At 40.8% G+C, this 27,781-nt stretch overlaps 3 protein-coding genes and 1 long non-coding RNA gene across 8 annotated transcripts in view; 3 read left to right on the forward strand and 1 right to left on the reverse strand.

Annotated features, from left to right (window-relative positions):
- Window positions 1–4,480, forward strand: part of CCDC126 (coiled-coil domain containing 126) — a 14,571-nt gene extending 10,091 nt beyond the window's left edge. Inside the window, exon 3 of the mRNA XM_020781055.3 lies at window positions 2,939–4,480. Coding sequence (XP_020636714.1) covers window positions 2,939–3,114 — 176 coding nt within the window. The 3' untranslated portion in view covers window positions 3,115–4,480. The remainder of the gene's footprint in view (window positions 1–2,938) is intronic.
- Window positions 4,481–7,681: 3,201 nt separating this feature from the next.
- Window positions 7,682–21,138, forward strand: FAM221A (family with sequence similarity 221 member A). Of its 3 annotated transcripts, none has more exons than XM_020781034.3 (7): window positions 7,682–7,887; window positions 9,901–10,074; window positions 11,266–11,456; window positions 12,060–12,266; window positions 16,346–16,459; window positions 17,317–17,405; window positions 19,585–21,138. In XM_020781034.3, the coding sequence occupies exons 1-7, from the start codon at window positions 7,823–7,825 to the stop codon at window positions 19,642–19,644; spliced, it is 900 nt and encodes a 299-aa protein (XP_020636693.3). In that variant the 5' UTR covers window positions 7,682–7,822; the 3' UTR covers window positions 19,645–21,138. The 3 variants fall into 3 exon arrangements, with proteins under 3 accessions (XP_020636693.3, XP_072859394.2, XP_020636701.3); XM_073003293.2 differs by lacking the exon at window positions 7,682–7,887 and adding an exon at window positions 7,915–9,225; XM_020781042.3 differs by lacking the exon at window positions 7,682–7,887 and adding an exon at window positions 7,915–9,206.
- A 3,908-nt stretch (window positions 21,139–25,046) lies between these two features.
- LOC144583444 (uncharacterized) lies at window positions 25,047–27,623 on the reverse strand. The gene is made up of 2 exons (XR_013537209.1): window positions 27,504–27,623; window positions 25,047–26,804 (listed from the first exon to the last, which is right to left on the reverse strand). It is a non-coding gene; the product is annotated as an uncharacterized LOC144583444 (long non-coding RNA).
- STK31 (serine/threonine kinase 31) overlaps window positions 27,591–27,781 on the forward strand; it is a 53,615-nt gene continuing 53,424 nt past the window's right edge. For all 3 annotated transcript variants that reach the window (XM_020781013.3, XM_073003295.2, XM_073003296.2), the window contains exon 1: window positions 27,591–27,732. The gene's annotated coding sequence lies outside the window, so the exon portion shown is untranslated. The remainder of the gene's footprint in view (window positions 27,733–27,781) is intronic.

Consider the following 27,781-nt stretch of genomic DNA (forward strand, 5'->3'; position numbering starts at 1 on the left):
AGGTCTTTTCCAAGGAATCTTCTCTTCTCATGAGATGGCCAAAGTACTGGAGCCTCAGTTTCAGGATCTGTCCTTCCAGTGAGCATTCAGGGTTGATTTCCTTTAGAATTGATAGGTTTGTTCTCCTTGCAGTCCAGGGGACTCTCAAGAGCCTCCTCCAGCACCACAATTCAAAGGCATCAATTCTTTGGCGGTCTGCTTCCTTTATGGTCCAGCTCTCACTTCCATACATCCCCACAGGAAAAACCATAGCTTTGACTATTAGGACTTTTGTTGGCAAGGTGATGTCTCTGCTTTTTAAGATGCTGTCAAGGTTTGTCATCGCTTTCCTCCCAAGAAGCAGGGGTCTTTTAATTTTGTGGCTGCTGTCTCTATCTGCAGTGATCATGGAGCCCAAGAAAATAAAATCTGTCACTGCCTCCATATCTTCCCCTTCTATTTCCCAGGAGGTGATGGGACCAGTGGCCATTATCTTAGGTTTTTTTATGTTGAGTTTCAGGCCTTTTTTTGCACTCTCTTTCACCCTCATTACAAGGTTCTTTAATTCCTCCTCACTTTCTGCCATCAGAGTGGTATCATCTGCATATCGGAGGTTGTTGATATTTCTTCCGGCAATATTAATTCCGGCCTGGGATTCCTCCAGTCCAGGCTTCCGCATGATGTATTCTGCTGTGGTCCACACAGTCAAAGGCTTTTGCATAGTCAATGAAGCAGAAGTAGATATTTTTCTGGAACTCTCTGGCTTTCTCCTTAATCCAGCGCATGTTAGCAATTTGGTCTCTAGTTCCTCTGCCTCTTCGGAATCCAGCTTGTACTTCTGGGAGTTCTCGGTCCACTTACTGCTGAAGCCTACCTTGTAGGATTTTGAGCATAACCTTGCTGGCGTGTGAAATGAGTGCAATTGTACGGTAGTTGGAGCATTCTTTGGCACTGCCTTTCTTTGGGATTGGGATGTAGACTGATCTTTTCCAATCCTCTGGCCACTGTTGAGTTTTCCAAACTTGCTGGCATATTGAATGTAGCACCTTAACAGCATCATCCTTTAAGATTTTAAATAGTTCGACTGGAATGCCATCACCTCCACTGGCCTTGTTGTTAGCCAGGCTTTCTAAGGCCCACTTGACTTCACTCTCCAGGATGTCTGGCTCAAGGTCAGCAACTACATTGTCTGGGTTGTCCGGGATATCCAAATCTTTCTGGTATAATTCCTCTGTGTATTCTTGCCACCGCTTCTTGATGTCTTCTGCTTCTGTTAGGTCCCTCCCATTTTTGTCCTTTATCTCATGTCCATCTTTGCACAAAATGTTCCTCTAATATCTCCATTTTTCCTGAACGGATCTCTGGTTTTTCCTTTTCTGTTATTTTCCTCTATTTCTTTGCATTGTTCATTTATGAAGGCCCTCTTGTCTCTCCTTGCTATTCTTTGGAAGTCTGCATTCAATTTTCTGTAACTTTCCCTATCTCCCTTGCATTTTTCCCCTTCTCCTCTCTGCTGTTTCTAAGGCCTCATTGGACAGCCACTTTGCTTTCTTGCATTTCGTTTTCTTTGGGATGGTTTTTGTTGCTGCCTCCTATACAATGTTACGAGCCTCTATCCAAAGTTCTTCAGGCACTCTGTCCACCAAATGTTTGCTTTTTGTTCCCCCCATTTCCGATGGGTCTTGGTTGCTTTTTGTTTTTTCCCCCATTTCCAATGGGTCTTGGGGGGTTTGTTTGTTTTTTGTTCCCCCCCATTTCCGATTGATCTTGGGGGGTTTGGTTGCTTTTTGGAGGTTTTTCCCCCATTTCTGATGGGCCTTGGGGGGTTGTTTGTTGTTTGTCCCCCCAATTTCCGATGGGTCTTGGGGGTTTGGTTGCTTTTTGGGGTGTTCCCCCCATTTCTGATGGTCTTGCAAGCTTCCCTTGCTTTTTCCTTTGTTCTCTTAGCACTTCCGACCTGTTCCCTTTGTTTTCTGTGCATTTCTGATCTGTTGTTTGTTTTCTGTGCATTTCCGACCTGGACCCTTTGTTCTCTATGCATATCCGATCTGCTCCGTTTGTTTTCTGTGCATTTCTGATTGGTCTTGCACGCTTGATTGCTTTTCTCCCCCACCCCCTTCGTCCAGAAGGGATTAATCGTGTTTCCAATGAGGCTTGCAGTGATTTTTTGCTAGGAGGTGATTTTTTTTCTTTGGCCGGAACAAATTAATTGCATTTCAGTGCATTCCTATGGGAAACGGTGCTTCAATTTATGACCGTTTTGAGTTACGTCCATCTTCTGGAACAGATTATGGGCGTAAGTCGAGGCACCACTGTATATTGCCAGCTACACTCGAAAAAAACAAGACTTACTTGACCTTATACCTGATAATTGCAGCTAGATATGTATATGCCAGTAAGTGGAAGACTACAAAGGTGCCAATAAAGAAGGAATTTATTGAGAAGATTTTGGAACTAGCAGAAATGGCTGTTTTGACAGACACACTAAATGATAGACTGGATAATAATAAATGGGGACCTCTTTATACCTGGATAAAATCTACACCAATTTAAGTAGAATAGATAGAATAAATTAATATTATGTTAGAGAGTATAAGACAAGATGAAATGAATGGAATATATTGTAATAAATCACTCTGGTTGCAACAGATAGAAAAGTAGAAAAAATGTAAAATATTTATTTAAAAAAATTAAATCTGTTTTTAAAGAAATTTAAATAATGATTTAAATCAAATCCACCTTGGCCACCAGTCTCTTGGATCAATCAGACAACAATTTATCTGGAAGAAAGCTACATTTCTATAGCAAAAGAACAGTAATTGCCTATGTTAAGACACAGTGTTATTGGGGCTGATCTGCACTGTGTATCATTCTCATCTCAGTATGCATATATATCCTGTTTAATTATTCTTTCATAGAGTGCAAAATAGACAAGATTCCTTTCTGTCTTTTTTTCTAGCTGATCTCAAAAGGACAATTGCAGTTCTTCTTGATCACATTTTGCAACGCTTGGTCAAACTGGAAAACAAGGTTGATTACATGGGTGTAAATGGTTCAACAACAAATACTACAAATGGAAACTTGATGCCAGCAACTACAAGCAAACGGGTAAATGCAGCAAGCAACATAAGATAGCATTCAAAATAGCTTTACACAGCTGTATCTGCTAAAGATCTAGCTCAGTTTTAATATAGAAAAGCAGCAGTTGGCTCAAGAAGATCTGTATCCTGTTGCAGTAGGTGATGCTAAACACATAAGAGTCCTACCTAAAAAAATTATAAAGCTCTAAAAAACTGTGTGTTATAGCTCTTTCACATAGTAGTGCTGTACAGTATCTTATTTAAAGATATGCTGGGAACTAATGTAGGAAGCTAGTATAGAAAGGTAATGTGTAAATTGTTTGAAATTATATGGCAATTATGGAAAAGATAGAATTAATATCTAAATATAAATTTAAAATATCTTGGAAGAGTTTTGCTTAATCTTGTGATCTGGTTTACTAATGTGAAGCAATGAAGGATAATGCCTTTAACTTGAGTGCTGGGAAATATGTATACACAAAGTATTTTCACATCACTTTTACTAATTAACTTTTTTTTACACAATCATGGTGATACCATGGATAACATCCTAAAATGGTGATCCAAAGAATGTCTTCTGTTTGCACTATCTGTGAAATAGAGAGAGAATGTATTTAAAAAAATACTGTTACACTTGTGAAAACTTAGAAGTAGCAAGAGCACGCTTGCTAGAGAACTAAGGCAATTAGATGATCAGAGTTAGACTGTAATTTGTGATGATATATAGCTGTTCCTAAATATTTTGATGTATGTATTTAGCGACTAAGACAAAATCTAAGTCATAGAAGTCACACTTATCAGGAGTTGAACATTGCTGGCTTTTTATTCATTGCCTTGCTTATGAATATAGGTTATCATACAGCCTATGATAAATGTGACACACTTAAGTTCTCGATTTTTAAACAAAACAAGAGGGATGGCTGTGCTTAGATGAAGGTAAGCAAGACACCTTGATGTTTACTAAGAGATGTGCTAAAGGGGCACTATCAGGCCCTGCTGCTGTGTGCTTGCCTTTTGAAATTAGTAATTGATGTGGAATGATAGTGCCTGGTGGATTTGCATCCAAGCGCTCTTATGATGGACTTGAAAGCAAGTGGGAGCAAAGGTGAATACTGCCTTATATCCATGTTAGCCTTACAGCAAGAGTATTGCAGAATATAGCATTATACAGTGTGCTTTCTGTATCATACAATTCTAAAATAAAGTGCCAGTCTTGACTTTGGATTTATATGGAATGGTTTCCAAGTAGTTATTTCCATTTGCTTAAATATTCTGTGTACTTTTAAACAGAACTTCATTTAAAGAAAAAGAAAAAGGTCTGTGGTGGAAGATACACTGTTCGTCCCAAATGATTATTCCTGCAGATTTATGTAGAATCAGGATAGAATGAAAATAAATAAAATAAAATGTGTCTGATCAAATTTTTGATTCCTGTTCTTTTGAATTAGTGTACACATGATTGTCAAAAGTTTTAAATACAGTAGCTTTTTTGGTAGTGATGGTCTGTTCTCTAGTTATTTGTACGCATTTAATTTTGGACTTGATAAAGATAACCTTAAGAATGTGATTTTATATTTATGAGCAGGCCCCACAAAAGTTCTCTGTGCACTGATGTAGAAGTACACTCAATGGGGCTTCTGAGTAAATATGAGTATGACTGTGTTATAAGTACATATACAGTACTGTATGTTTCCTACACTTTTTGCAAACAAGTGTACAATAGCTTGGGAAAGTGTCCTTAGTACATCCCTTAATAGGACAATGAGGAAATTGATTTGAGGCCACAGTAATGAATTTACTAAAAATTGTGATCCAAATAATTTTACCTTTCTGTATAAGAATTGTGTGTGTTACAGCTCTTACAGATTGGAGCTGGGGTTTATTAGGCAATGACTGATTACAGTTTGATTCCTATAAAAATCGATACGCTTTTTTTGCTGCTGTTGTCTTTAATTAATAATGTGGTTCTGCTATCGATGTATTATTGGGTGGATAGGTCACTGAGCTGGAGCACCAGCCAGCGATCAGAAGTTCAGTTTCACAGTGTACCTTGTAGAAGAGCCAGAAGGGATTGGTGAACTGTTACTGCGTACTTCCTCCTTAGAAGACCCTGAGAAGGGTCACCATAAGTCAGAAGTGATTTGACAGCATACAACTATTTTATTGGTACAAGAAGATGTGCAAAGCTTTCTTTGAAAGTGCCACCACTGTAATTCCTGATCTGAAAGAAACAAGCTGCTGTTCTATTTTAAAAAGCAACTTACCTTTCCAATATGCATGTTACAAAGAAACCTAGAGAAGGCTTTGGGTGTATGCAGATAAAAGCAATATCATATATCTAACTTGCTTTTTTCAGATAATGGGATTCTTTTCCCTGTAAAACATTAATACATTAGTAGTTTATATTTCTGTGTTCTAGGATGGACTAATCTTAATTTTCTCAAAATGGACAGTCCCATAAATGTGCTACTTGCAATAAGAGAGGCTGAAAGAGAAAAATAATTGTGTGCCATCATTCTCTTCTGCTCTGTCCTAGACAGCCTGATCTATCTGCCAACTACTGGTGTATGTTTGCCAGATTAATTCTCAGAAGGTACCTTTTAAGCAGGGTCAATATAAAAACATACATACATGAGCAGGCCCCACAAAAGTTCTCTGTGCACTGATGTAGAAGTACACTCAATGAGGCTTCTGAGTAAATATGAGTATGACTGTGTTATAAGTACATATACAGTACTGTATGTTTCCTACACTTTTTGCAAACAAGTGTACAGTAGTTAGAATTTGATAAAATAGCTTGGGAAAGTGTCCTTAGTACAATATAAAAACATACATTGAACAGATATATGGGTGTAAATGGAATTATTTCCTTTAGTGTGTTTCATCATCTGCAACTTAGTATACCAAGATAGGATTGTGGTATCCAGGCAGAATGGTATTTTGATAGAGAAGGTGCTGTTTAGGCTACATACCTACCCATTCTTAACTGGAAGCAAATCTCATCAAATTCAGTGGGACCTAATTTTGAATAGACATTTATAAAGTTACGGTACACTGTTAATAGTAAAAACTATTGGTTAGTGCAGTGAATTACACTAGAGTAGCCATTCTCAATGGGGGGTGTGCGATATGGCCTTTTGGGGGCCCCTGGCACATTTGAAGGGGGCCACAGACTGGAAACAATTCTTCACACACTACCTTATAGCTTATACAGGCTTGATTCAGCTTTTGTCTTTCATTTTGTGGTTTTGGTGGTGGCCAACAAAAGTTTGAGAATGGCTGCACTAGAGTATGACAATTGAATCAATGGGGATTTGGTGAGTACCATATATTTCTTCAATTCAAACAGGCCTATTTAAACTGTGACTTACTTTAGCTTAGTAAGTCATAATGAGAGTAGGCCGTTTAAGTAAATGGAATTTACAGAACTGACTCACTAAATCTCACTGATTCTACTCAAGAGCACTCATACTCAATTCTTTTTTTGGCCACAGCCCTAAACACAGTATCAGGATTGTATAAATCACATGATAAACCTTGTAAGTACTGTCCTCTGAAGTTGCCGGCCACAGAGACTAATTGTTAGGAAGAACAACCTTCAGAACATGGCCAAAGAGCCTGAAAAACCCACAACAACCTTATAAAGTGATCTCTAAAGAACTGTTTCTAGTCTGCGGCTCCGTTCAAATGTGTCCAGGACCCATACGGCCCCTGTTGAGAATGGCTGCAATAATTTTGGCAAATATGTTTCACTTTGGATGTTCTCAAAATGCTAGCCAATCTACTTCTACAGCACAATACTTGCAGTTTACAAACTAATATATGATCACCTTAATTCCTGAAATTGGGGTTTCCATTTTAATCGCTTATTACTACTTATTATTATTATTATTAATTTTATTTATATCCCGCCTATCTGGTCGGGTCAAGACCACTCTAGGCGGCTAACAACATAATATAATAAAATTAATATATAAAACAATTATTAAATGGTAAGACATTACACAAGGTGGGAGGAACAATAAGAGAGGAAAAAAGGTGTTAAGGGGCATCAGGGAAGATGAATGTGCAGCCACATTCATCTTACCCACTTCTATTTCGTGAACAGGAAGAGCAGAGATGTATTCTTTTGGTCGAACCACTCTCCCTGTATGTGTCACTTTACAAAATAGATACTGGCTTCCTTGGGCTTCATTATAAAGTAAATAAGGTGATTATTACTGAGTCATGCGGAGTGCCTGACATTGACGGTGCTGAGAGATCATTAGGGTCCACAAATTCATAAGTAGGCAAGACAGATATTGAATTGAGACAGCTTTCTAGAAAGTCCAGCGGCTTTTGTCTTCTGTAAATTTAAGACAACATTCGAATGTAGTGGGGCAGCAACGCTCTGCTTATTTGTTAACTGCCCACGCTACTACTAGAACAACCGTTAAAAGGGGGGCAAAACTGCAGCCTTTGGCGAGAAACGAGTACATACACCGAGGGCTTCCCTTCCCTTTCTCTCCCCTCCCCCGGCAAGAGCTAAAGTTGGCGCTAAAAATCAGAGGTCGCCGCTTCCGAGCAACGGCGGAGCCCCAACGAGCGGGGAAGGAGCCTTAGCAACCTCTCAGCTCCTGGCGGCGGCGCAGAGAAAGGCGGGCCACCTCGTCCTCTCCCGCAAGGCCCTCCGGCCCGCACGGTGTCTCTCGTGAGGAACGCTCCGGCCTTTCAGGTGTCTCTGCCGGCTGCGGGGGACGTGACTCGCGTCCATTGCTTTGGCCATGGAGCGGTTAACGTTGCAGCCGGGGGCTGCCGCCGCCATCGACGAATACCTGGAGTACCGGAGGTGAGGAGAAGAAGGAAGGCCGCCTTACCGGCCGGCTACCATGACAAGGAGGGGCCTAGTGGCAAGTCGCCATACGTCAATGGCGGGCTGAACAAAGTGGTTCGTGAGGCTCCGCTCAAATACTGCGGTGCGGCTTCCTTGCGACGCCTTGCCAGTAGGCGCCGAATTTGTTGGAATATTTAGAACCCAGTCTTGGGGTCTGTGTGAGGATGCGTGGCAGTGTGAGATTCCCCCCCCCCCCTTCGCTCATCAGCAACCCTGGGATTTCTTGGCTCTTCATAAAATGCCTGAGTTCGCAAGAGTAACCTGCAATCTGTTAAACTTTCCTATTATTCCTGGGTCGCTATGGCTTTGCCAGAACTCCTGAAACAAATTCAATGGAGAAAAACAATTTTCATGGCAAGTTGTATCTAGACCTAAATGTCAGGAAAGTTACTTCCTTAAATTCTCCCTGTCATAGTGGAGTGATATTTTTTTCAACCGTACTGTACTTTGCTTAGTAGCATTTTCATGTTTGAAATGATCGTGTATGTTTTTTTTTCTTGCTGCAAGCTAATAGCGTTGTGTTTCCAAAATGTCATGAGCGTGGGTTTGATTATTTGTATTCTCGTTATTTTTTATATTTATCTTATTTGTTGCCTTGATATTCTGTATTTTTAAAATGTTCCTGCTGCTTAACTTAATGGCCCCTCCTGGCATCCAAAACTCACTTTTCTAGCTACTGTGACTAGCACTGTAAATGGATGGATGTAGTTACGTCACCAATCATTGAAAGTAAGGAAGTGGTGGTAGGAGAATAGAGAAGATAGCAGAAGGCACCCAGCAAGCAAGGAAAACGGAGGCATATGGTAAAAGTGAGAAGGCAACAGAAGTGCCCTGCAAGCAAGCTTGAGAAAGGAGGTGCGAGGTAGGAGTGAGAGGACAGAAGATCAGAGGGGAACACCTAGAAAGCAGGAGTGACAAGAAGTGAGAAGATGAAGAAAGTTCATTTATAATGCATGAAAACTATTAAAAAACTAATCCTATATTTGACCATTGATCCTAATGGAAAAATAAAGTTACAGTCGCTCATTTTACAACTCTCTTTTGGGAATTGATAGGTTATAACTGCAGGGGTCTATTGTAAATACTGTATACAAAGACTACTGTACAGTACTTGCTTTTTAAAGTACTGGCTGAGATTCCTATTTTCTTCTCACCCACCCACTGTAGCTGTGTGTGGAATTCAGAATATGTTCCTCAGTGTTCTGAAGCAAGTTTTTACAGTGTACTGGGGAGGTCTTCAGAATGAAGGAGGATTGCCAGTTCTTACAGAAGCGGTGAGATATAAATGAAGCGGTGAGATATAAATGAAGTCCACCATCAGATACAGAGCATTATTAATTTCTTTATATAGCATTCTTTACTGCAAGAACTTAAAACACTAGTCTTGCATTATGAAATCAAAATAGGCAAGGGTTATGTCCTCAGTCTGTCTTCTGCCAGAATATTGTTGTGGAGACTACTTATGTCACAGTATTTAATTATTTTGCATATTGCAGTTCTATAGCTATGTACAGTATTTACAAGTAAGCTCCACTGAGACTTTCCTCTGACTAGATGTGTGCAGGATTGCGCTGTACCTGTGTCTTTCAGGAGAATCTGAAAGGAATTGAAAGCGAATAAACAAACAAGCAAACAGATAGATAGATATTAACCATTTAGATATAGAAGTCCTAAAGTTACATTCTCAGATTATTCATAGAATTGAGTTGGAAGGGGCGTAAAGCCCAACCCTCTGCTTAATTAGGAATTTACAGGATATCACTAGAATTATGAGCATATTTAGATGAAATACACAAATGTTTCTGATTTCAGACTTTGCTCCAAGAGTGTCCATTTCATTCTCTTTGTCATCCTATGTGCATTATCAGCCCTTTTTTTGTTTATTGCCAAATGGTGATGTGCCTCTTCAAATTAAATTAAATATGTAATAGAAAGTACTGTATTATGGGAATGAATACTTCTTTACAGAATTGTTGGTGAAGATGATGGAGGGAAGCTCTTTACCCCTGAAGAATACGAACAATACAAGGAAAGAGTGTTACCAATACGACTTCAAAACCGATTGTATGTGAGCTGGAGATCACCAACTGGCATGGACTGTAAACTTGTGGGCCCAGAGACCCCATGTTTTTGTACTCACAGGTGAGGTGTTTAGTCTTCTGTTCATATCATTTTACCTCCACTTTCAGGATTGATTGATTGATTGCCAATGGATACATTCTCAGTAATTCTACTGGGTCTACAACTTTGGAAGCCTAAACCTCTGAGAATTATCCTCCCTTGGGTAATTCCTCTCCAGTTTGCAATTGCATGCCAAAATGTTGATTCTGATTTATGGCAATACTTTACAGGGTTTTTAAAGTAGATACTCAAAAGTGGCTTATCATTCCATTCTTCTGGGGGTACTGTGGGGCTCTGCAGCTTGCCCAAGGTTACGCTGGTTAATTCTTCTCCTGAAAGGCACAGTAGAGAATTTGGCTTTAAGTCTTTGGCACCAGATACCTCACTGGCCAAAATCCTGTTGCTTAGTATAGTAAATCATATTTCAGTAGATCCATTGCATAAATGCGAATTTAGCAAGTCAAATTTTGAATTCAAGTAGGCCAATGCTAACTGCAACTTGAGTAGGCCCGTGTGAATCTTTGGAACTTATGGAGGAGTTGATGCACCAAATCCCTAATGATTTAATGGATCTGTGCCAGTGCAACTTACTATACTAAACAACAGGATTTAGGCCACTTAGCTATCCGGCCAGTAAGGAATTCAGGCAAGGAAGAGTGCTTCTTTGCTTCTCCATTGCCCTTTGCGATGAAGGGCTTCACCTACTGTAGTTTTACTTTGCACTGGGATTAAAAATAAGCAGAAGCAAAGTGTTATTTTCAGTAAAGTTGGACCACAGTAGACCATTGATCCACTCTTCTTTCTTCAAATCCTTAGCATATGCTGGTGGATTGCAGAGGGAGGCTGCCTTGGTATGCATCCTCAATTTGTCAACCCTTCTGTAGTTTAGTTGTTAAGTCGTGTCCGACTCTTTGTGACCCCATGGACAGAGCATGCCAGTCCCTCCTGTCTTCCACTGCCTCCCGGAGTTTGGTCAAATTCATGTTGGTTGCTCCGATGACACTGGCCAACCATCTCATCCTCTGTCATCCCCTCCTCCTCTGGCCCTCACACTTTCCCAACATCAGGGCCTTTTCCAGGGAGTCTTCTCTTCTCATGAAGACCCTAGTCTCCTTCATAAAATATTTTAATATTGCTGTAAATATTTGAAGCATTATTAACGGATTTTAAAAGATTCATGGCAAATAATATTTTAAAAATACCTTTTTCCAGGTATAAGCAACACAAAACAGATTTTGAAGTGATTCCAAAGGAACGTCCTATTTCTGTCCCTTGTAAGGTGAGCCGATGCCTATGCAGATCTTTTAACTTTGTCCCTCTCAATGGTACTCAGCCCATCCGTTGTCGTTGTAAGCATTTTGCTGATCAACATAGTCCAGCACCTGGATTTCCATGTGAAACATGTAAGTATGATTTAGCTAAATAAATATAACATATTTATGTGCAGCAATGTTTCAGTATATACCTACATTTCTTGAAGCATTATGTGGTGGTAAGCATATTTGTAGATCTAGTGAGTGACAAAATGCTTTCATTTCTGTAATTAGAAAATTTATTCAACGTTAAATATAAACATTTCAGATTTAGGTAATCTGCATGATGCATGGATTTTAAATCTGCATTGTTTCAAATTCTTGAGAGTTTGATGATAATTTTTTTCAAGTGTATGTAAAATATACTGTTTCTGCCATCTGGCAGCATTTTGTGCATATAGAAACAATCTGCAAATTATCAAAACATGTTTTATTCACTAGTACAATGAATGTTTATGGTCCCACAATATTTATCAGATGCCAAGCTATAGTTTAGAAATACAGATACAGTCTTGGTTCTTGTGTTTTTCTACGATGTTGATCACGGCCTTGAGTAATGTACACACATGGTATTAAAACTTTCTCCAGCTGTAGCAATTGTTTGTGAAGCAAGGAGTACATTTTTCAAGTAAAAGTGCAACTGTTTGGAAGGTGTTAGAACATCTGACTCTTTCAAAATATGTTTTGCAATAGGTTCTAAATGTTCAGGGTTTCACAGTTGCTTTACCTGCGGATGTGGCCAGCCAACATATGCTCATGAAACAGTAGTGGAAACAAAAGAAGAGCGCTTAGCACAAGGAAAACCAGTGGGGCAAGATGTCCCTTATGCTGCAATGGGAGGACTAACTGGCTTTAGTTCACTAGCAGAAGGCTACATGAGACTTGATGATAGTGGAATAGGTAAGAACGAAGAACATGAAAGATTATTTCAAATTTACCTCTTGATATTTTGGCAGTATCAGTAGATCTAACATGTGTGTGTTTAGTCGTTTAGTCGTGTCCGACTCTTCGTGACCCCATGGACCAGAGCACGCCAGGCCCTCCTGTCTTCTACTGCCTCCCGGAGTTGTGTCAGGTTCATGTTGGTTGCTTCGCAGACACTGTCCAGCCATCTCATCCTCGGTCGTCCCCTTCTCCTCTTGCCATCACACCTTCCTAACATCATGGTTTTTTCCAAGGACTCTTGGAAAAAGGATCTAACATAATTTGGATAATTTAGTTAGTTTTAATTGCAGATGCTGTTTCTAGAAACATCACTTTACAATAATCTGATTTTTTAAATAGTGTATCTGATCTAGTAATGTTTGACTCGGGAGATACTTCAGCATGATAGGTGCTCTTCAAAACTTAATCTTATTTGCACTATGAAGTCATTGGGAGAGACTACCTGGAGCTTTGGAGTTTGGTGCAGTTAGTAAGTTGATGACTCAAATTTCTATACAGTGGTGCCTCGCTTGACGATTACCTCGTTAGATGAGGAAATCGCTAGATGATTAGTTTTTTGCGATCGCAGAACGATGACTGAATGGGCTTTTTTCACTTAACGTTGATCGGTTCCCTGCTTCAGGAACCAATTTTCCGCTTAACGATGATCAAAAACAGCTGATCGTTGGGGTTCAAAATGGCTGCCAGCTGTGCAAAATGGCTCCCCGCTGTGCTTTAGGATGGATTCCTCGCATTACAGGCATCGGAAAATGGCTGCCCTATGGAGGATCTTTGCTGGACGCTGAGGTATTTCACCCATTGGAACGCATTGTACCGGTTTTCAATGCATTTCAATGGGCTTTCTCATTTTGCTTGACGAGGATTTCGCTTAACAGCGATTTGAATGGAACGAATTATCCTCGTCAAGCGAGGCACCACTGTATTACTTTATCAGAGCATCTAGGTGTTGTATTTATGGCCCTGGACCCATAATCTGGAAGCTGGATATAACTTAAGTTAAACTTGGTGCAGAAAGCCAGACTGAGTTAAATTCACATTGACTGCAGCAAAATTGTAGGGCATAGTTCTAATGCTCTTGTGAAAGCTGTTGTTCCTCTTGGATGCAGTAATGTTAAGTTCTATAAGAACATATTCAGATCCTTGGATTTCTTATGACCCTGCTGTGTTCCTAGAGAAACTGCTCTTAAATTCTGGCAAAGGGTGTCTTTCTAATACAGTGGTGCCTCGACTGATGACCATAATCCATTCCAGAAGATGGACGTAACTCAAATGGTCGTAAGTCGAAGCACCATTTCCCATAGGAATGCATTGAAATGCAATTGATCTGTTCCAGCCAAAGAAAAAAAATCACCCAAAAAATCACGGTAAGACTCACTGGAAACGCGATTAATCCCTTCTGGCCAAAGGGGGGGGGGAAGCAATCAAGTGTGCAAGACCCATTGGAAAGGCACAGAAAACAAATGGAGCAGATTGAAAATGCACAGAGAACAAAGGGTGCAGGTCGGAAATGCAAAGAAAACGAAAAAGCAAGGAAGCACGCAGGACCCATCGGAAATGGGGAACCCCCCCAAAAGCAACCAAACCCCCCAAGACCCATCAGAAATGGGGAGGACCAAAACACAAACAAACCCCCCAAGATCCATCACAGCACAGAAACACACAGAACAGTTTTTAAAAAGCAGAAAACAGCACCTTGCCTTACCAGGCAGCCCAAAGCCTCCCTGCAAACACACATACGCACACGCTCACTCAGAAGCAGAAGGAGGCAGTCCCAAGCCTCCTCCTCCGACACACACTCTCTAACTGCTGGGGTGAAAGAGCTACAAAGAAATAGCCTTGTCACCACCTACAGTTAGAAATTTGAATTTCCCACCCTTTTTCTCTACCTTTTTCTGTTTGTAAGTGGAAGCTCCGATTGCAAGTAGAAGCAAAATTTTGCAGCCGGAGCTGGTCATAACTCGAAATGGTCATAAGCAGGGACGTTCGTAAGTCAAGGCACCACAGTACAGATTATCAGGTGCACCTATAAGTGCAACCTTTTCTTTTATAGCAGAGATTTTGCCATGTTTATACACATTTGAGGATTCAGTATTCTATACTTTTTATGTGGTGTTGCCCTTGAAGATGATGTGAAACTATAGGGTCAAAATGCTATATTCTTACAGTATATCTGATAAACATGGGAATCTCTGGATTTCCAAATGCAATAGTAGGTGACACTTTCACAGACCACTAAAAAAAATACCCCATGATCCTACAAGACCTCTCTCTGTTTGTCATTTGTGGCAGCTGGTTGCTAATGTTTCCCACTCTCCCTTTTGAAAAGCCTGCCAATATCTCAGTGCAAGTCTCAACGAGATTAAACCTACAGAATTAACTGTTGAATAGTAAATCAACATATACATAAATTCTGTTGAACCAGTGGGTCAACTGTAGTGGGAATTAGCAATAGGCTACTGGTCAGTAATGTTAACAGTCTGGAGCAGGGCCTTTACTACAAATGCCTTACAGTTCTGGACTGACATTCTTATGGAGATCGATAGTCACTTTTCCTTTTATGGTTTTAGTTAGCTCTTTAAAATTATTAGGCGTTATGCAGAAAATTGCTCCTGACTTAGTATTAAAATTACCTCTCCCAAAAGCTGCCTATTGTAAGTGGTATTTGGAAGCTAAGTTGATGGAATGCTGTTTTGAATTCAGTTGATCAATTTCTTATTCATTTTCTATTATTTATGTTAACTATAGATCTATGGCATTTATATGTAAACTGAGCCACAAAATAACAAATATATTCAAATAAATAATCTGGTAAGCACGTAAGCATTCTGCTCAAACCCCGACACAGTAGAAAAATATTTTCCTCCATCTAGTGCTCATATTTCATTCTATCTCGAGGGGAAATAGCAAATCTAGTTTACTGTGTATACATTATTTGGTTTTGCATCTGTTAGCTTTTAATGGTTCTTTAAATCATAGATGCCATTTCATATTTTAACAAAGAATCATGCAGCATCTTTAAAGACTAATTTTTTTGGTGGGATGACCTTTTGTTGAACATTGATCACTGTACCAGATGCAGCCTGATGTTGCATCAAAGGAAATGTGGTATATAGTCCATCAAAGGTTAGGTCAAATAGAATATAGTTTTTATGGTGCCATACAACTCTATTGTTTTCACAAAAATCTTGGCTTTGGCCAAGCTATTTAACACATATGTTGTGATTTTAAAAACTTGATCCCAGTTCAATCTGTGAGGCAAAACAACCTGTCGTGAACATTAGGTTAGCAGTTCCTCATTGTACTGTCCTTTTGACATGTTTTTTTCTCCTACACTAGATGGCACCCTGGCAAACTGAAATGTTTTACTGTACGGTGGTGCCTCGCTTAACGGCGATAATCCGTTCCAGGAAAATTGCTGTTAAGTGAAAACATTGTAAAGCGAAAATAAAAGGTCCATTGAAACACATTGAAAACCGTTCGATGTGTTCCAATGAGCTAAAAACTCACCGTCCAGTGAAGATCTTCCATACGGCAGCCATTTTCGGTGTCTATATAGCGAGGAATCCGTCCTTAAACACAGTGGGGAGCCATTTTAATTACCCGGCAGCCATTTTGAATCCACCGATCAGCTGTTAAAAAACATCATTTTGCGAAGAATCGGTTCCTGAAGCAGGGAACTGATAATTGCAAAGCGAAAAAACCCTATTTAGACCATCGTTTGCGATCACAAAAACATCGTAAAGCGGATTCGTTGTAATGTGGGGTAATCGTAAAGCGGGGCACCACTGTATACTGTTTTTGACCATGAACCAAACCCAGATGACAGCCTTGTTTCCGCATCTGTCCCGAAAATACTACTACAGTATCTAACAATGTTGTCCTCAAATACTAGGGACTATCACCTGTTTCTCCTCCAGTGCGGCATACGCTGTTCTTGTGCTGATTGTTTTATTGATATATTATGCAAGTGGTATTTTAATCAGCAGCTCTTCATTTATGCTGAGCTTATCATTTTCTGTGTGTTTCATTTTAAGGAGCACCATCAGCTGAATTCCTAAATGCTCCTGTAACCAGCACAGATCATCTCTTTTTAAGAGCATTTGAAGGGCCTTCCAGTTCCATAGGAGCACAGTCCCAATTAACAGATGGTAATAATATTTTTAAAAAATTTAAGTCATGGCACTGCCTGATTAAATACACTAGATAATTCAAAAATATATATTTAAATTTTGAATACTCATTTAAAATAGAGTACTATTACTGATTGAAAAGCTAGGTCAGTGTCTTAGTGATGTAAAATTTGCAACAAAAAGAAATTTTTAGGAGAACACACATTTAAAATGTATTCACTTTTGTAACAATCCTGTGATTGCTAACAAGCTCAGTTGAAGAAACTCCACTGAATAAAAGCCACTAAATCATAAACGAACAGGTGATGTATTTATGGGACATAATCATTCTAATCATACTGTAATTAAGAAGAGGTAGGAAGCTCCAGGATTAAGGGGGGGAGGAAAATGGCCTTTGGATATATTTTCTCTACTTGGAGAACCTTCCTTTACAGCTTCCTGGAACCCAGAGGCTAGGGGAGGGAGGAAGTACAGGACTTGTTAGAAAATCCAGTGTATCCTCTGGATAACATAGGATGTGTGTTCTACATTTCACTGTTACTGCCCCTTCTCTAGACCTGATGTGACGTGATTACTTGCTTGTAAGCTTTGATCTGAAGCAGTAATAATGACTGGACACAGTTAAGGGGCAAATGAAGAACAGGGCTGAGCTTTATTTACACATGCTCCCATTATTGTCAAAGTAAACTAGTTTAAGATGAAAATTAAGTTTCCAGTTTTCTCTTTGCTGGCTAGCGAGATTACTAGAGAGGCGAGTGATCTGAAATTATTTTTAGAAATAAGGTATGGCAAACATTTGAAATGAAAGTTTAATTTCTTCAGATCTAAAAAGTTTTGAATCCAATAAAATTTTAAAAAATCTTGTTGCTTTTGAGGAGGTGCAAGTACAGCAATGCAAGTTTCACGTTTAAGGAGACCTGAGGAAGATGATATGGCTTACTTTGAAAGGCAGTATCAAGCACGGGTAAGGCATTATATATCTACTTTAAAACATAAATAGTTATAGTTAAGAAAAAAATTAATATTTTCCATTTCTAATAACAGTGATTGATAATCTCATAATCAAATGTAGCAGTTCGCAAAATAAAGCATTCAACCTATCACAGAATAAGAAGGCCTAAATCCAGATGGTTGGTGTTTATCTTCACAATGGGAATGGCGTCACTGGCAACTTCCTTTTGTAATTTTGGGGTCTGTGCACTTTTGTCACATTGCTTATGAGCTGTACACATCCGAAACTCCGGTACAACAGGATTTTGATTGATAAAAGACATCAACAAAGCAAGGGCCCAACTTATAAGTTTCCACAGTTCCTTCTCTCATCCCAGTCTGGTATGCTGGTATGCCATTAGTAAGGAATGTTGGCTCATCTTCACAGGAACAAAGTCTCTAGGCACCTGTAAGTCCTGGGAAATAAGTGCTACAAAACCTATATCCTCACAGTAGTTATCTTTATTGTTGTTTAGTCGTGTCCAGCTCTTCATGACCCCATGGACCAGAGCACGCCAGTCCCTCCTGTCTTCCACTGCCTCCTGGAGTTGGGTGAAATTCATGTTGGTAGCTTCCATGACACTGCCCATCCATATTGTCCTCTGTCATCTCCTTCTCCTCTTGCCCTCACACTTTCCCAACATCAGGGTCTTTTCCAGGGAGTCTTTTCTTCTCATGAGATGGCCAAAGTATTGGAGCGTCAGCTTCAGGATCTGTCCTTTCAGTGAGCACTCAGGGTTGATCTCTTTCAGAATGGATAGGTTTGTTCTCCTTGCAATTCAGGGGACTGTCAAGATCCTGCTCCAGCACCACAATTCAAAAGCATCAATTTTTTGGCGGTCAGCTTTATGGTTCAGCTCTCACTTCCATACATCACTACAGGAAAAACCATAGCTTTGACTATGCGGACCAGTATGGTAAGGAGTCATTTTACCAGTGCTACCCTCAATTGAGTTTCCGTGAGTTGACCCCATGGACCAAAGCACGCCAGGCCCTCCTGTCTTCTACTGCCTCCCGGAGTTGGGTCAAATTCATGTTGGTAGCTTCAGTGACACTGTCCAACCATCTCATCCTCTGTTGTCCCCTTCTCCTCTTGCCCTCACACTTTGCCAATATCAGGGTTTTTTCCAGGGCTCTTTTGCAGCATTACAACTCTGCATCCAATTCTTCAGTGGTCAGCCTTCTTTATGGTTCAGTTCTCACTTCCATACATCACTACTGGAAAAACCATAGCTTTGACTATGTGGACCTTTGTCGGCAAGGTGATGTCTCTGCTTTTTAAGATGCTGTCTAGGTTTGTCATTGCTTTCCTCCCAAGAAGCAGGCGTCTTTTAATTTTGTGGCTGCTGTCACCATCTGCAGTGATCATGGAGACTAAGAAAGTAAAATCTGTCACTGCCTCCATATCTTCCCCTTCTATTTGCCAGGAGGTGATGGGACTAGTGGCCATGATCTTAGTTTTTTTGATGTCGAGATTCAGACCATTTTTGCGCTCTTCTCTTTCACCCTCATTAAGAGTTTCTTTAATTCCTCCTCACTTTCTGCCATCATAGTGGTATCATCTGCATATCTGAGGTTGTTGATTTCTTCTGGCAATCTTAATTCTGGCTTGGGATTCCTCCAGTCTGGGCTTTCGCATGATGTATTCTGCATATAAGTTAAATAAGCAGGGGGACAATATACAGCCTTGTTGTACTCCTTTCCCAATTTTGAACCAATCAGTTGTTCCATATTCAGTTCTAACTGTTGCTTCCTGTCCCACATACTGTATAGGTTTCTCAGGAGATAGATAAGGTGGTCAGGCACTCATATTTCTTTAAGGACTTGCCATAGTTTGCTGTGGTCCACACAGTCAAGGCTTTTGCACAGTCAATGAAGCAGAAGTAGAAGTTTTTCTGGAACTCTCTGGCTTTCTCCATAATCCTTAGCTATATACAAAAAGCTATACAGTGGTTCAGGGTACCTTAGAATGAGATGCTGAATGCTAGTAAGAAGGAAAACTGGATTTATTTGGATCAGTTAAAGCAAGGAAAGGTAAAGTGAAGTCTGACTGGAAATTAATATAGTTTGGCTTGGCAAATATGTTTTATAGATAGCTTGCTCAAATCAAAATATGTGATTTTAATAAATTCGTGTTATCTTTTTCATTATAGCTAAAACAAGAGAAGGCTGCAAAACAGAAAGGAAAAGGCCCGGCATCATTAAAGAATTAATAATCAATAAAACAAAGGAGTATGCTTAATTGTCATTTATCAGGACTTCCCAATGACAATCCTGTATTGTTACTACTGTTTTGTTTCTATTAATTATGCTGTATTAGGTATTTTCAGCCAGAAAATTACAAAGTATTTTGATCTGGAAATGACAAATTCAGAAGAAATTGAATGGTTCTGATACTGAGGCAAGATGTAGTACAGGCAGTTAGGGTCTATAATACAAAATCTGACCAGAAAATATTCATTAGGCTTCTGAGAAAACCTATCAACACAACCACTATTCAGATCTATGCATCCACCACAGATGCTGAAGATGAAATGGAAAGCTTTTCTGCAAGCATTCAGGAGGAAACTGACCATACACTAAAAGAAGACTGGAACACAAAAGTAGGAAACAAAGCAGAACCAAATGTTGTTGGAAAATTAGGCTGGGGGGCAGGTGAGAAATGAGGCAGGAGACTGACATAGTTTATCACAAATACATTCTTCAAGCACCTACAAAGACAATGGCACACATGAACATCATTATGTCGCCAATTTAGAAATCAGACTACAGAATTGTAGCATGAGATGGAAAAACTGTATTCTCTCTGCCGTAATAAGTCCAGAAGCAGACTACAGTACTGATCATGATCAATTAATATGCAACATTAGAGTAAAAGTGAAGAACACTAGAAGAACCCTAGTGCCAATATATAATTTAAACAATGCTGCTGATTAATTTAAAATTCAGATAAAGGCAGATTTGTATTACTAAACCCAATTAACTGAACCAGAAGGACTATGGACTGAAACTGGAGAGGAAAATGATGAGTGTGCTGGCTCCTCAAGAAAAGGAACTGTTAAAAGAAGCAAAACGAGAGGAAACAGAAAGAGTGATTGAATGGGGGAAAGGGAGAGAGAGATGAAAGTAGAAGTTTGTTTAGTAGAAGGAGGAAAAGCAAAGGAAGACGAGTTAACTTTGCCCATATGGGAAGAGGATAAAAAGGAGAAGGAGGAAGTGAGGGTATTCAGAGTCCTGGAGGAAGACATGAAAGGAGCGAAAGAGGTTGATTACAAAAAGGCGTGGAATTTGTTGGAAGTTTTCCCCAACCTGAAGGTTGGAGGCTTGTTGCCAGATCCTGCTCCAAGAAAAGAAGGAGCCGTGGGCAAAAAAACCTTTAGAATGGACCGTGGTGGTTTTCCCGAGGGGACAGGCTCATTGGAGGAAGGCGATCTGGCTGGAGGCATCTTTCCAACAACCACCTCTCGAGAGAGACTGGGCACGCCAGCCATGTTGTGGCACTGTCTGCACGGTGTGAAGCGCCCCATTGAGAAAGATAACAGACAAGGAACAATTTGGGCCGGCTCCGTGATGAAACCGGACTATTCCATTAGTGAAATGTTACCAAGTTCTTTTGGACAATTACCCGAACTGAGTTGTTATGAACCAATAGAAGTAGTTGTTGAATCACCTGGAGTTAAATATAATAAATCTGTTAATGTTTCAAATGACTCTTCCAGGTTATTTCCCTCCCAAAAAGAGGAACTGCACCCCCTTTCAACCAAACCCAATCACAGAAACCAAAGATATTATGGAAGAATGCAATTATTGTAGTAATAGAAATAACAAACCTAGATGCATGATTGGGGGGGGGGGGAGACACCATAGAATTGTTAAGGACAGGTAAGAAGCAAAAGTAAAAAGTGACAGAACTAGGGTCAGAATCCTGAATACAGCTTTTTGGCAACTCATGTAGAGACAGAAAAAAAACTATTACAATGATCACAGCAAAAAAAAATAGAACAAAAGAGGAAAAACGAGATTACTTCCAGAAGATGGAAGAAATTCAATGGGAAATTTAAGTCTAGATTAGGAATGCTGAAAGACCAACAGGGAAGCATACTACAGTGGTGCCTTGACTTATGAATGCCCCTACCTACAAACATTTTGACTTACAAACAGCTCTGCTTGCAAAATTTTGCTTCAACTTGCGAGCAGAGCTTCGAAGTAAGAACAGGAAAAAGCGGGAAACTGAAACCGTTGGTGGCGAAGGGGCTCCTTCTTTGTAGCTGTTTCACCCCAACGGTTAGAGCAGGGGGTCAGGGAACTTTTTTACTCCTGTGAGGCAGCAGGAGGAAAGAGATGTGGGGGCATCTCCGGATCACGGCTAGGCACAGGAAGCCAGTGTGCTCCCTGCCCATCCCTGGTGCAGGTCTACTCATAAGGAAGGACTCCCAAAGGCCCTGGGCTGGGCTGCACAGGTCAGAGTGGCTCCTCCTTGGACGGGGCGTGTAGTGGCGGCAGAGGAGGAAGGAGAAGCAGGGCAGCTCCAGTTCACTGCTGGGCGCGGGAAGCCAGTGCACTTCTTGCCCAGGGTCTACTCATGAATAAAGCCCACCAACAGCATGGGTCTGTTCATGAGTAAGGGCCCACCACTGTGGCTGCTGGCCACCATCCACTGGGGAGTGAGTGCCATTGGAGGAAGCTTCAATCTGCCTGATAAGGTGCTGCTTTTTGCTTTTTAGAAACTTCTGGGTGGGTTTCAGCTGTGGGGGGTTATGTTTCTGTGCTGTTTGTTTTTGGGTTGTTTTTTTGCAGCCTTTGGGGCTTGCTCTGTTTATTTGTGTTTTTTTTAAAAAATACACCTTCTGATGGGACTTTCTGTGTGCTTTAATTTTTTTTGAAATGCTGGAACGGGTTAATCCTGTTCCCATGCATTTCAATGGGAAATGGTGCTTCAACTTCTGAAAATTTGGAGTTACGGCCACTGCTCCAATACGGATTAATTTCATAAGTCAAGGCACCACTGTATTTGAGCAGGAGAAAATAAAAAGATAGAAACAATATACTGAAGACATACAGAAAAGATATTAGAGTTCTTTGAAGAATTCTATAATGATCAATGCACCCTCTAATTTCCAGCCCCACTGAGTGAGGCTCCACCTCTCTTGTGACTTCTCCCCTGTGCGCACATACAACTGTCCCCATGCGTGTGGGGTTCTGTTGGGTGTAGAGATGGGGGTATTCACATATGCAATCCCTTTGTGAAGGAGTCATAGAGAGAGTGCTGTCCCCAGAAGATAAAGGAAAGGAGGGAGGGGGGAAAACAGAGTGAGCTGGAACAAAAGGACCAGATAGAGAATGTGGCTACGGAGGCAAAAAAAGAAAAAGACGGGAAGTTTGAAATAAGCTTGGTGGAGGAGTGCAAGGGTACGAAAGGGGTGGAGCAAGAGTTGTCCGTTTGGGAGGAAAGTACAAGTAGCCAAGGGGAACACCGATTCGAGGCAGAATTAGAGCTGTGGAAAAGGAAGAGGGAGCTGGAGAGGTTGAGGGAGTACGAGAGGGTGAAGACCCAGGAGCTATTGAGGGACTTCCCTAACCTAAAATTAGGAGGGCTGCTTCCAGACCTTGTGCCCAAGGAGAGTGGGGAGATGAAATATGAAACTCTCAAATGATCTGTAGTGGTCTTCTCCAAGAATAAAGGACGCGGACGACAGGTAATAAGACCAGGCGCGGGGTGTAACACCCCCCCGCTGGAAGGCGACTGGGCAAGGCATTCATGCTGCGGCACCATTTGTACAGTACGGAGTGCGCCTCTGCAGAAGCCGACAGATGCCGAGAGATTTGGCCCAGCACCTCTCTAAGTTCAGCTGATGGCAGACCTGATTATGTGATGGACAGTTACGGCTTGTTGCCAGAGTTGAGTTTTTTTGACCCCATTATGAACAATGTTGATCTCCCTGTTATTAATAAAGATGAAGTTGTTAAGGTTAAGAAGACGTCTCTTGTGGTATTTCTCACGCAAAACGAGTTGTCAAATTTGAAACTGAACCCATTCACACCCTTCCTATCACTCCAGAGCTAGTGATGGATTAGCCACTCCTGGCAGGAGGCAGGACAACAAGCCTCTCTGCCAGGTCAAAGAGTGGCTTGCCAATCGCAAGCTCTGGAGTGATAGAACGGGAGCACAAAGCCCATGGCAGCAGCGGATTGGTGAGTGGACCATCTAGCACCATGGGGCCGGACCCTTGTTATCTCCACCTGTGTGGGTGCATTCATATTCATATATGACTACCCACAACTCCAGTAGGGAGAGGAACCAAAGGTGCTGCGCAGGGGAGAAGGAAAGCTGCATGGAAGGAGGCGGAGTTGCATGTACCTTAGAGGGATCCTTGGTGATGAACCTGCAATTCTAGAACATGAAGTGAAAGCTGCTTAGAAAGCATTGGGAAGAAATAAATCATCAGGAGCAGATTGAATTCTGCTAGAATTATTTCAAAATGCAGAGACAGAGTCTGTCAAAACCCTAACAAGAATATGCCCGCAAATATGGAAAACAAAACAATGACACTCTGGCAATATTCAATGTACCATATTTTTCCATTTATAAAATAACCCGATGTATAAGACGCCCCCCTTTTCTAACCCCAAATTAGAAAATTTCCTAAAGCTGGGATTTAGCAAAAGGGAAAAGCAGGAGTCAAAGGACTGCACAATCACTGAGCTCGCAACCAGAGGGAGAGGTGGCAGCAGAAGGTGGAGACTGAGGCAAAGAACCAGCCAGGCTCGGCTGCCTCTCGCTGCTGCCGCTGCCCAAACATAAGGAGACGATTGCTGGAGGGGGCGATCCGGTGGCAGGGGCGGCTGAAGCAGTCAATGGGCAGCAGCGAGAGGTGGCCGAGCCCAATTGTTTCTTTGCCTCAGTCTCCGCCTCCTTCTGCTGCCTTCTGTGTATAAAACAACCCTCAAATTTTCCCCTAATTATTTTAGGAAAAAGTGTCATTTTATACATGGAAAAATACTGTACATTCCATGCAACAAAGGCTTTCACCTTATATGGAGTGTGAAATGCCTGATATTGAAGTTGGACTGTTGAAAAGGAAGAAGCAATAGAGATTATACTGTGAATATCCACTGGCTACTATGATTCACCAAAGAATTTCAGAAGATCAGTCTATGTTTTATGGACTACAGCAAAGCCTCTGTGCGGATCATGGGAAACTATGGTTCTAAAAGAAATGGGTGTGTTTTAGTCCTTTATTGTCTTGATGCATAACCTATACTATAGACAAGAAACTACTGTTAGGAGAGAATATGGAGACAAAATGGTTTCCTATAGGCAAAGGGGTTAGACAAGAATGCATTTTATCTCCTTATCTGTTAATTAGTCTATACACATAATATGTCATATGGAAACCTGGACTAGATTCAGATGGAGAATGAAAACTGGTGGAAGAAACATTAGTAATTTAAGATATGCAGATGATGCCATTTTACTAGCAGAAAGTAGCAAACTTGGCAAGACTTAGTAAAAGTGAACGAAGTGGCAAAGCGGGACTGGAGTTTTAACAGGAAGACAAACATGACTACTGAAGAATTACACAACTTTAATGCTGACAATGAAGAAACTGAAATTGTTAAAAATGTTGTTTATTATGGTTCAGTCATCAATCCAAACACAGATTGCAGCCAAGAAAGACTGAGACTCAGAAAAGCAGCAATGAGGAAATTAGAAACGGTTATCAAATGTAATGATGTGTCACTGGAGACCAAGACCAAGATAATCCACTATTGTATTTCTGATCAACATGTATGGATGTAAAAACTGGACAGTTAAGAAAATGACAGAAAAAAGAGACTCATTTGAAATGTGCTGGAGAAGAGCTTTGTGATTACCTTGGACTGCTAGAAAGTTGAACAAGTGGGTCCCCTACATCAAATCAAGCCTGAACTATCTCTGGAGGCAGCTGGGGTTGTAATTCTTTGGGTACACCATGAGACGGCAAGATTCGCTGAAAAAGACAATACTGGGAATAGCTGAAACTTGCAATAAAAGAAGATTGGCTCCATCAACGAAGCCACAGCCTTTTGAGTTTACCAGGCTGTTGAAGACAAGACATTGTGGAAACTCATTAATAGAGTTGCCAAAAGTTGGAGGTAACTTGACAGCAGGTAACATCACTTTCATTTTCCATTCCACCATCACTTTGTTTAAGCTGAGAACAAAGCAAACCTGATTCAGAACATTCTTACCAGTGAATATTTGAAGGTTTTTTCAGACAGTGGAAAGAATAATATCCAGCCAATAGTCTTAAACAATCCTTTTCACCTCTGCAAGTTATACATTAATGGAAAACTCCAGTGCTGAAGCCAGGAGATTGAATTGTGAATTACAGAGATTAAATACCAGAATTAGAGCCCTCTTATTTATCTATCTTAATTTCTTACCTATGTAAATCTGTTGTCATGAATAGCATGTTATTATTTTCTGTATTTCAGGTTTTAGACCTTTGACATTTCTCACTAATAAAACATTGTGAACAGTGTCAAATTACCACTGATAGGTTTGACAGGAGGACAAGTAGAAATGATATTGTACCTGTAAAATTTAAACACTTATTTTAAATTGCTTTCACAAGATTAAAATAACCTGAATAACAAAGGCTTTCTTATTCTAACACCAATACAGCAGAGGATGATATAATCACAGAAATCACCTTTGCTTAATACTCAGATAGTTCACTTGCATGTTCAAGACCATTACTTCCAGTATGTTATGTCACATAAATTTGCACTCAAGTTGTCCCTACCCTAATAGGGGCTTCAAAGAATATATGCATTATTTAAGGAGTGGTTTTATCATTGCCACCTCTCAGTGAGCTTCCATGGCCAAGTGGGGATTTGAACCCAAGTCTCCCAAGGACAGTACTAGTCCATTATTGAACTACTACACCATACTGTCTCTAGTCCCATTAGAGGCACATAATTAAACCAAATTAAAAGCTTTACATCAAAGATTCTGACAGATTAACTACCTGACTCCAGTGCTATACCTATTAATGTAGTCTGAGAAAAATAAATTTATTAGATGCATCTTGCTGAGTTCACATGAGAGGACTTAACAGTGAATTCCAGATATCTATTTAAAGCAGGACCCAGCTAGTACCGTGAATGTTACTTCCTAATTTAGCTTTCAGAGGCACTTGTTTTTTTGCTGATGTAGCTGTAAATATCCCTTTATCTTCTCAATGGATTCCAAAAGGGAAAAAGACGAATTCCTCCTCCACTTTCTGAAGATCTTAAAAAAGGATGGTGGATAGGATATGCAGAACAGCAGGGAATGCACTCCCCAACCGTGAATTAGCGTTTGTCTCTCTCACGGGCCAAGAAACTCCTGTTTAAAAAGAGGAAACATTAAAAAGCCTGAGGTAGATGAGGAGAAAGCAGTACTTTTGGGCTATTCCACCATTATGCCCATTAGAATATAGCTTAGTAGGATACACATACAGTACTTTGTTTGAATAACTGGGATTTGTAGTAAATGAACATTCAAAAGGAGACACCCCCTTTACAATCTGAAAGTTTTTTAAAAATTGCACCCACCTTAACCTGCCCCAGCATTCTGGGAACTGTTCGCCCCCGCACGTTTTGGGGAGTACGAGTTATTTGGAGCAAATATGTGCTCCTCACTTTCTTGCGCACGGGAATATTTTAATAGAGGGAAAATGAGAGGCAGGTGTTCCCTCCCGGTTTTGCAGTTCCCCGTCCATTAGAACCCACGATTTTTCTCCCTTTCCTTCCCCCCAGCCTAGCTGTAAGGCAAATAAGGAACCAGAAAGGTTGTGAGGCCGTCTGCTGTGGGAGTTACTTGCACGGCGGAGGATAAATCTTTTAAATAAAACGCTGACGTAAGGGTACGTCTCATATTGTCGAAAAAGAACTTAAGGCTGGAGGTCTAAACATACTACTTTCTCAGTTAGCACGTCAGTAATGTAGTCATTAGGATTCTATCCACGCCGCTTAAAACCAATCCTATAGCACAGGCTGGATCCCTACGTTCGCTTCCCCGAGAGGAGCCACTCCCGCGACGTACCTAAACGCGCCTAATGACCCCCACACGGGAAGCGACTACCCCAGGCGAAGCCCTCCGCAGACGGCGTGGGCGGGCGGGTTCCGATCCCTACACCTTAACGGCTCGTTAACGGCCCGCCGCCCAAGCCTGGAGTTACCAGAAAGGAGCGCGTGGCCCTTAGAGCGGTTTCCCTGGGCCGGCATTGCGTGAGGGAAGCGGCTCCTTCGCGGTTTCTCTCGGAAGATTGCGGGTAGGGATCCTGGGTGTGGAAACGGGTCCGGGTCCCAAATAAGCGGTCG

The sequence above is a fragment of the Pogona vitticeps genome, chromosome 6 (genome assembly GCF_051106095.1).
Source record: "Pogona vitticeps strain Pit_001003342236 chromosome 6, PviZW2.1, whole genome shotgun sequence".
Taxonomy (NCBI): domain Eukaryota; kingdom Metazoa; phylum Chordata; class Lepidosauria; order Squamata; family Agamidae; genus Pogona; species Pogona vitticeps.